Genomic DNA, 12,894 nt, shown 5'->3' on the forward strand with positions numbered 1-12,894 from the left:
CGCACGGCGCAGGCGCCCGCCGTTATTAAATACGAGACCTGTCACTAAGCGCCGAAAACCAATCGTTACGCGTTTCCGAACTTTTAGAACGGGCACCGCGGCCTGACGCGGCTCCGAGCGGGAGCGAGCGACCCCGGGCACGTGGCGACGCTGGGAACCACCAGCGCTGCGCCTTTTCGGCCGCACGCGCCCCTCAGGACAGGAAGAGCCAATAAACGTGTGTGCGGCGCGGATTGGCCAGGCTGAGGCCACGGGCTGGGCGCTGGGGGCTGGACAGTGCACCTGTCTTTCCCTGTTCAAAACGTTCTCGAAACGCCCTACAGTTTCTCGGTTATGTGAGTTCAAGCTCGCGAGTCTGGAAAAGCACAGGATAAATCCCATTTGAAATCTCTGCACACAAGTGTGCACACCTGATTTCACGACAGCTAGCACAGAGGAAGGGCAGGCCTCAGCAGCTGGAAGATCGCCAGGAGAAGCGGAAAGAGAGGAAGCGGGGTGTTTCCTTATTTGGTACCCTAACACACTGTGCAAGGATGACCAGTATGGAACTGAAAATACGTCTGCAAACGCATCCTCCATCAGGGTGTCAGCCTGCGGCTCGGTGTAAACTAAAATTGCACCGTGCAATTAAGCTTTTACTAAAGATCTGTGTGAAAATCACAAATGTCCGGAAATACCCGAAATAGTGGTACTTACAAATGGAATTCAACAAAATACTACAGTTCAATAATGATATCAAAAAGATTGAGAAAAAATATGTGAGTGTCTCTGTTCAGGCTACTAAGAATAGAATGACAGCGTGCTAATGAGCTGTGTCAAGCTGCATTTGAAAAGCACAGTTTTTACAAAATGATTTGCATCCATGCCCTGCTGGGAGTTCGAATGTGCGTCTGCTTTTTACCCTGACAACACCAGAAAGTATAAAAACTAGTAACAAACCAGGCTTAATTTATGAATACTATAGAGTTGGTGTTCTCCAGGTGGTTAAGATACATGTAGGGACATGTTCTCCAACATAACGGAGACATAACCAAAACTTTTCCTTCCTACTGAGAGATGATCCTAGTGGAGATTATTGTTGTCCATCAGAGAAAAGTAATAATAGAAATAATAATTTGAAGTACAAATAATTACTAATAGATAACTTCTACTCAAAACCTTTCCTGTATGAAAGTTATTGTTATAAAATTAGTGGAAACAATAATATAAGAATGTTCTTCTGTTTTGAGACATTTTAATATTCTGAATATTAAAACCCAGAACTCAGTCTAATCAGAGAGAAAGCTATTGTTAGAAAAATCCTGATGCTGCTCAGAGATTGAACTTGAAACACTAAACAGAGAAGCTTCTGTAGATTTTAAAGCACATGGTTCGTTCAAAAACATTTTTTGTTTCTAATCATCAAATTGACTTCATTGTTGAGGCAAATGGGGACATGTTTCATCACGAAAAACTTGAATAGCATGATTATTTTAGGTTACCATATATATTATCAAATAGCTATGCCAAACAGCATTCCAGGGATCGTGCCACTCACATAATTCACAGGTGATTAACCTGTCCCGCCCAGGCCACTGCCAGCTCTGCGAACTACAGCCTCCTGCCTGTCCTCCAGTTCCAGGTGGCCGCCACCAAGCAGAAGTGCCGGTTTCCTGCCCTTCAGGAAGGCGCCTGAGGTACCAAAGGAGTGGCTACGCGCACTCCAACAGGAGGTACAGTGTACTCCACCCCAGGTCTGACAGGCAGCCTGCAGGGGGCGCCTTAGCCGGCCTTAGAGAATAGAATTCAAGAACAAAGCTTACCCAGCAAGTGCTTGCTGCTTTTAAGTGAATTCATTTGGGGGAACCAATGAGCAACCATCATATTTCGAGTTTTTAAGATTCACTTAAGTAAAAACCTTGGACATGCAGGGGTCCAAATTAAGGAAGAAAGTGTTTTTACTTACCTATCAAAAGTTATTTTGATAGAGTGTCCTGGTTTTGCTTCAATGATCCATTCACAGTTTAAAGAATCTTTATAATAGCCTGGCCATCCGGGAGGCAAAATGACTCCACTGGAAGCTGTCAGATGTCCACCACATGGAGCTGAAAGGTGAGGCAGGAGGTCAGCAGGTCACCGAGTGCAGGAGGGGGAGGTAACGACACGGTCACAGAACTCGCTCTGCTCTGTTCCTGGTTTGACGGTTTCAAGCATCAAAGCAAAACTTACTCCCAAGTAAACTGAGTTTATTGAGTTCTTTGTATTAAGCATATTAATTTCACTTCATGTTTAAGCAACTATCCAGTGATACTATGTTGAGATTTAGAAAAAAAATGATAGCTGCGATACTTCTAAATCTGCATAATGAGTTATTCCCTAAATATAAAAATGTCTCTTCTAGTAAAGCTTTAAAATGTTTTGAGCTATCATATTTCTTGGAATGCACCTAAATTGTCACGTTATTTTTATTAACATCTTGTCTTTTACTTATGACTACGTAAAACGTGTATCCCTTTATCCTGATTAGACATGTTAATCTTAATACTGCGTATCAACAAACTTAAACCGTAAAGTACTGAATGATGATGTCAGGTTTGCTTCATAGTCAGCTTCAATCAGGTGATGCTGAGGTAACAAACACGCGCGCCGTGTGGGGAGCTCAAGTGAGAGATCACTGTCCCCAGGCTACACACTGAGGGGCTGTGTCCACAAGGCCTTCCTTCCAGCAGCCATGGTCACGGACAAGGTCTTGCTGGCGATGAGCGACTCCGGGCCGGAGGCTGAACATATCTTGCCATTCAGTACCGAGTTGGCCAAAACCCGCCAAGTGTCTCAGCAAGAAGAGCAGCCCTGCCTGGTGGAGCTCCGGACTCCGGAGTGCCTGGCGAACACACCAGTGCCCTGATGCTCACACTCCCATAGGTGGTAACAGAAAGCACATGTCTGGAGGAGGTCTTTAGAACGCAAGTCTCCTTCGAGTTAGGGGCTGTCTGCAGTGACACATTACCTGGTATCGTGTGACACGGTGATGGTGGGTACGTGTCATCACACGCCTGTCCAAACCCACAGAAGGAGCAACACCAAGAGTGACCTGATGTGAACCGTGGATCCTGGGTGATGACGTGTCAGGACAGGTTCATCAGGTGTCACACGTGCCCCACTGAGTGGGGCTGTTGATGGTGGGGGAGGCTGTGGGTGTGTGTGGGGGGCTGGGGGAGTTATGTGGGAAATCTCTGTACCTTCCTCTCAATTTTTCTGTGTACCTAAAACTGCTCTAAAAAGTGAGTACTAAAAACAAACAAATCTCTCTTTTTTACTGTAGATAATTTTTTCTAAAAGCTTTGCCTCACTTATTATGCATGGACCGCTCTGATAGGGAGGGTGTGAGTATATATTCTAAGTGAATATATGTTACCTGAGGAGACATCACAGGTAATACCCTCCTTGATTTTTTTCTCTTTGTGTTTTTTCATAGGTAACCAGAGTTGAAATGTCAAGAAGAAAACTAGGTATTATTTATGTCAGCTACATTTGAAGAAGTTAACTAAAATCTAAGTTGTTGTCATGGGTGAATCATGCCCCCCCACCCCCCCATTCATGTTTTGAAGTCCTAATCCCAGCACTCAGCGTGTGGCCTGTTTGGGTTGAGGGTCAGTGAGGATGTAATTAGTTAAGATGAGGTCATTGAAGTGGCCCTGATCCAATGTGACTGGTGTCCTTAGAAACAGGGACATGTGGACACAGAGGTACCCCCACATGGAGAAAGCTGGGGTGAGGATTCTCTAAGTCTAGAGATTCCAGCAGCCCACTGGGGGTGGAAGGGGCCTGGAGCAGGGCGCCCCTCATGGAACCATCCCTGACACCTGCGTGTCGGACGTCTGCTTCTGGGACGGGGGACATTGCCTTTCTGCTGTTTAAACCCTAGGTTTGTGCTCGTCTTGTTATGGTAACCCTGATAAACCAATATCATTGCTCATTTGCTTTTAAATTAGATGCACCATTTCAAAGGAAAATAACGGAATGAGAGATGACAACGCACCTTCACAGCGGGGCACAGCCGAGCTCCAGACGACATTCCCATCCTGCAGGATGCAGGTGATGGACTCCGAGCCCTGGGTTTTGACAAAGCCATCGTCACAGTGGAAAGAAACGGAGCTCCCAAGTAGAAACCTGTCACCGAAACGCCGTCCATTTATGGGGATGCCAGGATCGTGGCACTCATTTTGACCAAATGCTGAAAAGGAAAAAAAATAGAATAAAATGCTCAACTATGAATCATATATATTGATATGTATTAAAAGGACCAACTATTAAGGCAACATATTGTCCTAGATTTCAGTTATTTATTCATAGGTAGATAGACAAAAACAGTCAATGAACAGGATATTGCTCTCTAGCGAGAGAGGCAGATGGGCACGTGCATGGAACTGTCATCACACAGTGTTTACCAGCTCGACGGCAGTTTTCAGGTCCACTGAGGAAAACAGAACAGGCAGGGAGTTTGGTCCACATGCATCTTGATTCGGATCCTGGCTCCTGTGTTAGTCACCTGCTCGTGGGCAGATGACCCTGCTGCTCTGAGGCCAGCTCGCTCCAATTACAGTACAGCCTACATCCCAGAGTTACAGCCACGTGAGATAATTACGAAGTAATTGTGCAAATCCTAAGCACCACGCCTCAGAGAAGTAGGCAGGCAGGAAGTTATTACTTATTTAACATTACAATCTTACTTCATTCCTTCCACAAGGCATTTAAGTGGATGTTCTTAAATATAATCTGATTTATAAATGAGGAATCCGAGGCAAAGAAAAGTCATCTGTCTTATAACTATTCTCCAAGTATACACAAGGGTGAGGTTCTCATCCATGGCTCCTGACCCCAAATGCCTCAATCCTGTTCTTGTACTGTTTTTGTGCCTAGCTGGGTGGATGGATGGATGGATGGGAGGATGAATGCATGGGAGGGAGGGAGGCTGGCCAGAAAGAGAAAAGACGTGAGCGAGCCAGTGCTTACCACGGGTGACCAGGACACTGTGCTAAACACTGGTGCATTTTTGGTTAGCAGGATAATGCTGTGTGTTCTGCTCCTGTCATTATGTTCATTATGACTATAAAACCTCTGCAGTACTGGCCTGACACTCAGCTTTCTGCTGTGTCAGGAAAGGGGCGGCCGTGGTGACGGGGTAGCACACTTACTGGTGTAAGTGATGTTGAACCCTCTGCCAGTCGTGGAGTGATCCGACTGAAATTCCAAGCGGACCACGTGCCCGCTGCTGGCCAGCTGGGCAGGCACATCATTCCCGGAAAAGGTCCCCAGGACGGTGACATCAGAAACACCATCATCCTTGACAGCAAGGAAGTCAAACTGAGGCTCCACGTCAAAGTCGTTAAAGATGAGGTGAATCCTGGTTCCCGGCTCGGAGATGATCAGCCACACACAGTTCATGTTGTTACCATACTCCTCGGGGTAATTTGGGGACAGAATGATCCCTGATGACGTAGTGAAGTTGAAAAAGCACGAAACTGTGAAGACACAAAGAAGTTGCTGCCAACTGGGCACAGCGATGGCTGAGAACCCAGGAAGGGACCTGGGCCCATCGCCAGGACCCATGACTCTAATTCGCTCATTGTGGACCATGACGTTCTCTCTTTGTCCAAACTCACTAGAATAGTACATTATATGTAATACAACCAGACCTACACAAAACCAAGTAGAGGCTCCATTTACTCATGGTCCCCTCCGGTGCACTGAAACCAGGGCAAATACTAACATTTCTAGTTATTACTTTGTCTTCAAAAGAGCAAATATTCAATGGAAAAGGTGTGTCTGTGCCACAGGAACAATTTCTGGAAAGTAATATTGGTCCTACTCAGTCTTTTACAACTTTTGACTTTATAGTTTATGTTTTCCTTTAAAGTGTGTTTTCTAAAGTCATTTATGTATTTAATTAGTTATAAGGTGATTATTGAGAAATAATAACTTGGAAAATCAGACTATATTCTGGGTGGATACTATAAAAATCTCTTGAAAAATTTACTTTTAAGATTTTATATATATACACACACACAGAGCTATATCTATATATCTATATCTAAATATGTCTATATATCTATATATGTATATACACATATATATGTTTTTTCCTTTTTTGGAGGGAACACCTATTGCATTGATTTCTAGGGTGTGGTTTTGTTCCTATTTTACATGATTTCATATCCATTTTTCGGCCACTGCTATATTTAGTTACAAAAAACAAAGCAAAACAAAAAACTGTTTTTAACTTGGCTATGAGTCCTTTTCTCCTTGCTTAAACACTTTCCATAGGTGGAAGCAGGCAATTCTTCATCTGAAGTCCAAACTGATAGCCCCGCCCCTGCTCACCACTCGTGTCCCAGTGTCACCCATGAAGCCCCAAATCCCACTGCTCTAGACGCTTCGGGCAGACCCGCATCAGACACGGCCATGAGCTCGGTTCTTCCCTGTGCAAAGGTCTCACTGCGGTTGGTCTGGCACTGCAGTATCACCAGTCAGCGCCATTCAGTGAGGACAGCGGAAGGGGCAGCATGCCTTGCTTGCTGCTGGTCAGAGCAGCTCTCCCCGGCGAACCGGGCCGGCCCTCCCTAAGCGCACACTCACCTCCCTCTGTCCCCCGCGGGCTGGGCCAGGCCCAGTACTCACACACACAGCTGGGCTTGTTGCCCGACCACTGGTTGTTCTGCTGGCACGTGATGACTCTCTCTCCCACCAGCTCGAAGGCTGCCTGGCACTCAAAGGTGAGGGTGTCTCCATGGAGAAAACTGCTGCCGGTCCGCTTCCCATAGGCGGGGACTCCAGGGTCCCCACAGCCTCCCTTTTCAATTTCTGGGAAAGACAAATGAAGCATTAAAAGTACACAATGAACAGTTTAGTTTTTTTTAAACAATACTGAAAAAGAACAAGTGGTTTATGCTTGCTGATCTAAACATCATTTTCATAAACAGCTTCGAAAGGATACTCGATGCATCCAACATTTCATTACAAAAGCTAGAAAAAAGGTGTAATTTAAACTTGAGAGAAAGCTATTTAATGTATTGTCCTTTAGGGGGTATGCGTGGCCACGCAGATGTGCTGACAGTGCCAACGGTATAATTAATAGATGCATGTACCTGGTCCAGGCACTTCCTGCATTGCCCCCAATCGCTCCCTCTAAAGTGCAAACACCAATTTTGTTTTAATCTATGTGGTTTTTAATGTAAACAGTACATGTGAGACTGTTAATTTCCTACTGAAGATTTGAATCAACATATCCATTTGAATAGTCTTTCCCTTAATGTTAAAACTCATTTATGAAACAAAATGAATATATATATATATATATATATATATATATATATATATATGCTCTTCAGATGTAAAGAAAATATACAGAATCAAATCTCTTTACATCAAAACATGATTGTAAAGTAATATGGATACAAATGCACCAAAACTGTACATATATGTCATACTTAGCTCTGTCTTAAATGTTAACTATGCAGAGTGGATTAAGTAAAATATGTGATTTATTTATTCATACAAACATAGTTTTGGAGGGCCCACTATGTGTCAGGATTGTTCTTCGTAATGAGGTTAGTGGACAAACAAAACACAATTCTTGCACTCATGGCAGTTCCATTATTTGGAGAGAAATAGCTTTTTTTAACGTTATTTATGTATGTGATTGCAGATAAAGATAGGTAGTTGGAAACCAGATGGAGTTTAAAGGGTCACAGAATAATGAGAATAATGGGCGCAGGAGGAAAGAAAGCATCAGGGCCCTGAGGTCAGAGTGGAACCAGAGGTGAGCCGTGTGGTCAGCACCGTCGCGGGCTAACCACGGCGCGGGTGCGGCTTGGAGCGGGAAGGAGGACGCGCCCCAGCAGCGTGGAGGGGGTTCGCTGAGTGCGGAGCGGGCAGGCCGGGCAGGGCTGAGGCTGAGAGCAGGTCACAGGGTCCCCCTGTGGGCCCGGCGGGGCGGAAGGCAGGAGAGAAGTGAGCTTCACAGCTGCAGGGCGGGTTCCATGCACACGTTGTTCCTCCTGGAGTCTGTTGCGGGTTGCACGGAACTACCTTGCAGCGACCAGGAGCAGATTGGAATTTAGGTTTTAATTGCAACCTAAGTACTTCGGAGCCACGGTCTCTTTCTGGAGTGTTTGTAGAAGCCACAGAATGGCGTTTCCGGGCGGTTCTAAGGTGAACGCCTCCAGTGTGGGAACACACACACACACACGCGCCAGGGAGGGACCCTGAGACGACGTGTCTCACTGGGGGACTCCCCTTCCAAGTGCGTAGGAATATCAAGCAGGCAGGTCCGAGGACGGGGACAGGGCGGCGTCAAGACTCGCGAGTAAGGGTAGTGCCGCTTCTGTTCCTCGAGCGCGAGCAAAAGGACCACAAAACAAGGCAAACACAGGCCTCGCACGGGCTCCAAACGCTGCCCTCCCCTCCCGGGCCCTCAAGGAAGGAGGCCCTGACAGCACAGCTGCGTGGGCGCCCCGCAGGCCAAGGGGGCTCCGGAGAGCCCGGCCTCCAGGACAGGCCGTGGGGTTCGCGCGTGACGACAGGCCGAGGGGTTCATGTGATTCACTGGGGTTGAACGCAGCTGGACTGGATGTACTTGAATTTAACGGGTGCTATTCCTTAAACGATGTTTCTTTCACGGAAATCCACGAAGGCCGCGGAGCAAAAGCCCGCCTGTGGCTGTGCTCTGAGCTGGGTCGGGCCAGGCGCCCAGGGTGCTGGCGAAGGACCCGGCTCTGAGGTCAGGAGTCAGGACCCAGACTTGCTGCTGACCCTCCGCTTCTCGGCTGTGCACCACGAGCGACTTGGTTTCGCGAAGCCTCCGTGTTTGCACCACCTGCCTCCCAACTACCTCAAAGGGCGGATGTGAGAGTTAAACAATGTGCCGACACTCAGCGGAAGTGCCCGGCATACAGGGCTCCAAGCATTAGCCATGACTATGATGCTTAGCAAACTTTAGACTTCCAGAAGTTTCTTTCTGCCTCTGTGATGCTCAAGTTCATAATTTCTTCTTACAGTGAGATACATTATGGCATTTTCGGTAATATAAAACTGTTTTCTACATTAATTCAGTCAGGAACTCCTGACTTTGCAGAGTGCTCAGAATAGTGTCGCAGGTAGACACCCAGTGTGGATGCACAGAGGGTCTCTCTGCTTCCCAGGCTGAGGGGCCAGCACGTCCTGTGGTCACTCATTTCCACCAGAGACACTGATGTACCTTGATCCAGACGCTCGGTGACCATGGGCTTGGGGCAGAACCTGTGTCTGGTGCATCTGCACGGACTGGTGACTGCGAAGGAGGTACGGTCCCCCGTCAGTAGGTGTGTGGGTGCAGGTATTCTGTGGTCGCTCTTACTCTTCAGCCATCGGAGAATGTGAAAGTGCCCCGTGATTAGGCCAGAGAAGCTTCACCTGGAGGGACCTTCCCAGGACGTTCTTGATCCTGTACAGACTCTGTGTCACTCTTGTCCCAAATGTTTGTGACAAAAATCCACACAGACTTCAAAAGTTCCCTTGGAGGTCACATTGCTTGTACGTGAGACTCTGCCTCAAATTCACATATTTTCTGAACAAGCAGCAGATGAGTTCGACAATGTTGAGACTGTTACAGTAAGGGCTTCGACCCTCCTGCTACCTGGAGTGTGAGTGAGAAGTCAGGGTAGACCGCGCAAGGCATTCCTCAAAGCAAACGCTACGGTGCATTACCAGTGAAAATCCCGAAGCTGCTGGCGAAAAAGCGCGCTGGCCTAAACCCCCACTGCACTGCCAGCCCAGGCACGTGCTTAGATGCACAGTAGGCTGTGCTGACACTGCCTCCCAGCAGCTGCCAGGGTTTGCACGAAGTCCTCTGGGGGACCCATGATGCTCCTACCCATGCGTTTTTCTTCAACCATGACCTTTAAAAGTGCTAAATAATATTATTTCATTTTCAATTTTTCATGTTAATTTTTCTGAACCTTATGAAGTATTTATTTTTAATGATATTTTAATTACCTAAGGTGCTTATATTACACGAACAGTATATATTCGACGCTCACCTCTAATATTTTTTATTTGCTATTTTACATTCTGTGTAGTAGAGTTCATGTGGTACATGAGATGGGGAGGACACTGGACTCGTCGAGGACCACACAGAACAGGGTCTCAGATTTGGGCTTCATTCTGTCCTTGTGCCTTGTTATCATCTGTTGCAAGAAGTACGGACACCAGGTAAACTTTCAGGGTTTGCTAATTTGTTGTGAAACATCATCCCAAAATGAAGACTGGCAAGAAGATGCCTAAATGCCCCACAAAAGACAACTGACCTAAGAGTCATCAGCTCTACTGACTGTACCTGCTTTATTGCCGGAGCTCCAGTCCTATGTCCTGTTGAGGATTTTCACTTGTCAACCCACTTATATCAGCCGGGTGGGCGACATGTGTTACAGGAAAGGGGTCAGACTGAGAATCTGGACTCAAGTTACAGATCCTTTATTTATTCTCTATAGAAACTTGGGTTTATTATTCTCTTGGATCCTGTTCCAAAAAAAAATTGTGGGGTATTCTTAACGTCCCAGGGCACTCGGACCAACGACAATTTGTCATCACCAGGAAGCCCACCGTCCAGTGATGTGAATGGACTGTGATGACCATCACAGGGCACCTGGTGACACTCGTGTCTCATCAAAGACATTCTGAAGTGACTACTAAACATCCACTGTCCTTAAAACAGCGATAACCAGCCCAAGGGGCTATGTGTTTCCTCTCCAGCCCAGAGGGGCCGCCTGGTAGATCATGGGAAAGGGTCTACATGTGAGCCTTGCGTCATGCTCTCACTGCAGCTGGGTGGGGTCCGGAACAACTCAGCCCTGGGGACACCTGGCTTCAGGGACAAGCCAGGGCACTGATCAGCTGAAGGCAGTGACTGCCACCCTTGCCCTGTGCATGAACGAGGTCATCTTCTCAGCACTCATTCTGGTCCTTTGCAATTGTAATTCCCACCCCTCAGCCAACACCCAGCATTACTGCACCCCTAATTTCAGGATGAAACAAGTAAAAAAAAAAAAAAAAGAAGCCCTTCGATTTTAGAAACTCAATTAAGGCTGGTCCTTAAATCACTCAGCTATGCGTTAGTATGATACGATGCAATAACTGAAAAGTTTTAAGTCGCCTCTGTGTTATGTTCTTTCCCATTGATGAGAAGCGCTGAGACTGAGAGATTAATTATTGCTTCTTTAGAGAACCAGGCATTGCTGATTCCAGCCAAGTTAAACAGCCCTCTTGGCCGTGGCCTCTGACTTCCGTCTGCATCGCTGTCGCCCAATCTTGCCTACACGCCGTCACCTGGGGAGCTCCATCTGCCAATCACGAATCCCAGAGCCCAAGCTCTCTAATGCCGCCCAGGGAGACAGCTGGCTGCACTGTGGCGAAGTGAGAGGCGCAGTGAAGAAACAGCTGCAAAGAGGACAGCACCTCATTCAGGGTGAGGCATCCCCTAGTCAGGGAAGGAGGGATGAGAAGCAGCTGCAGGTTCCTGGGGAGGAAACGGGGAACCCACTCACGGGCCATGCCGAGTGGGGGCGGGTCCCGCGGTGCACCGAGCTTCCACAGTGAACATCCAGAACTCACCCCCTCGCCTCCCAACAAGCACACTGCTCCCAGGCTGGGTCAGCACTGGACAGCAATTAAGAAAGGACGTCCTAAAAAATGGCTGGTTTAGACAGTTCACCAATCTCAGCTAATAAATATTCTATGAATAAACCTGCAACACGTTTGCTACCAAAGGGGACATTGGAGTCGTTGCCCAACAATGGTCCTCCATTTGGACTAAAGCAAAGATTTCTGCATGAAGTTAGCCACCAAAGTGGATTTCTTACATATGCCTATTTAAAAAGAATCACATAGAAATGATTGTGTGTGCAATAAATCCAATGTATTAAACTAGTACAAAAACAGCTAAATAATCTCTCGCAAACTAAACCACTATCTTTTTCACAGGTCACGTAAAAGTGTCACCAAATATCGTGAACATTGCTTCATTGCATTTGGCTACTAGGAACAAAAAAGTTCAATGAGCAGCGACTTAAATTAATATTTGATTTCCTTTATGCGACAAGGAGGATGGAGGCAGGAAGGACAAGGCAGGCCGCTGGCCTATCAGCAGCCAGACTCCTCATTTTCCATCCCCACTGCCCTGACTGCGACGGCCGACGTCGTAGGGGCCGTGGCCTCGGGGTGCAGAGTCTGCTGGATCTCAAGGTAGGAAGAATGCGGTGAACCAGAGTCCCCCACGAAGGCGGCCAGTGGCACTCATTAAAAAACAAAATATTTTTATATTTTATAGGGTCTCACAAGAGGACCTGCCTAGTGAGTTTTGTTCGCATCTCCTTATCTCGTACAGGTCATCTGGAAATGTGCCTTATTGTTTCCCAGGCTCTTTAGTGCAGGAAGATGAAGGAAAACAGATTCTGTATAGCGGTATTTGCACAGCCAATCCACAATCCGCAAAATGAGAAACTAAATTTAATTCTACAAAAAACACCATTTCAATGGAAACAAAATCACCTCTCAAACCTAAAATTGTTTTTAATACATTTGGCACTGTTAGCCAAATGCACAATGTTTAAATATTTTGCTATTTTGTGTTTAGTTTTCAGAAAGGAAAATAGAATTAACTTTCTTTAAATTATTTTGGGAATAAGGTGGGAGTTAAAGATAAATAAAAGAAAATTCCAGTTTAGGCAAAATGAGAGTGTTACTAGAATAATTTTCACATAGGTAGATAAAACAATGAGTTAGGTAAAAAAGTCGGAGAACACTTGACACGATCATGAATCAAAACCACTTCATGACTTCTCTATTCTTTCTCAATTCCGCCATAAAAATCTGGTAGACACG

The 12,894-nt window shown here is 46.3% G+C and overlaps 1 protein-coding gene across 1 annotated transcript in view; it reads right to left on the bottom strand.

The window, feature by feature from the left end:
* Nucleotides 1–12,894, bottom strand: part of CSMD1 (CUB and Sushi multiple domains 1) — a 1,699,370-nt gene that overhangs the window by 350,316 nt on the left and 1,336,160 nt on the right. Inside the window, exons 13-17 of the mRNA XM_019652695.1 lie at nt 6,658–6,840; nt 5,175–5,501; nt 4,019–4,213; nt 1,946–2,084; nt 70–355 (exon numbers count right to left, since the gene is read on the bottom strand). Of these exons, the coding sequence (XP_019508240.1) occupies nt 70–355; nt 1,946–2,084; nt 4,019–4,213; nt 5,175–5,501; nt 6,658–6,840 (1,130 nt within the window). The remainder of the gene's footprint in view (nt 1–69; nt 356–1,945; nt 2,085–4,018; nt 4,214–5,174; nt 5,502–6,657; nt 6,841–12,894) is intronic.

The sequence above is a fragment of the Hipposideros armiger genome, unplaced genomic scaffold (genome assembly GCF_001890085.2).
Source record: "Hipposideros armiger isolate ML-2016 unplaced genomic scaffold, ASM189008v1 scaffold_185, whole genome shotgun sequence".
Lineage (NCBI taxonomy): Eukaryota > Metazoa > Chordata > Mammalia > Chiroptera > Hipposideridae > Hipposideros > Hipposideros armiger.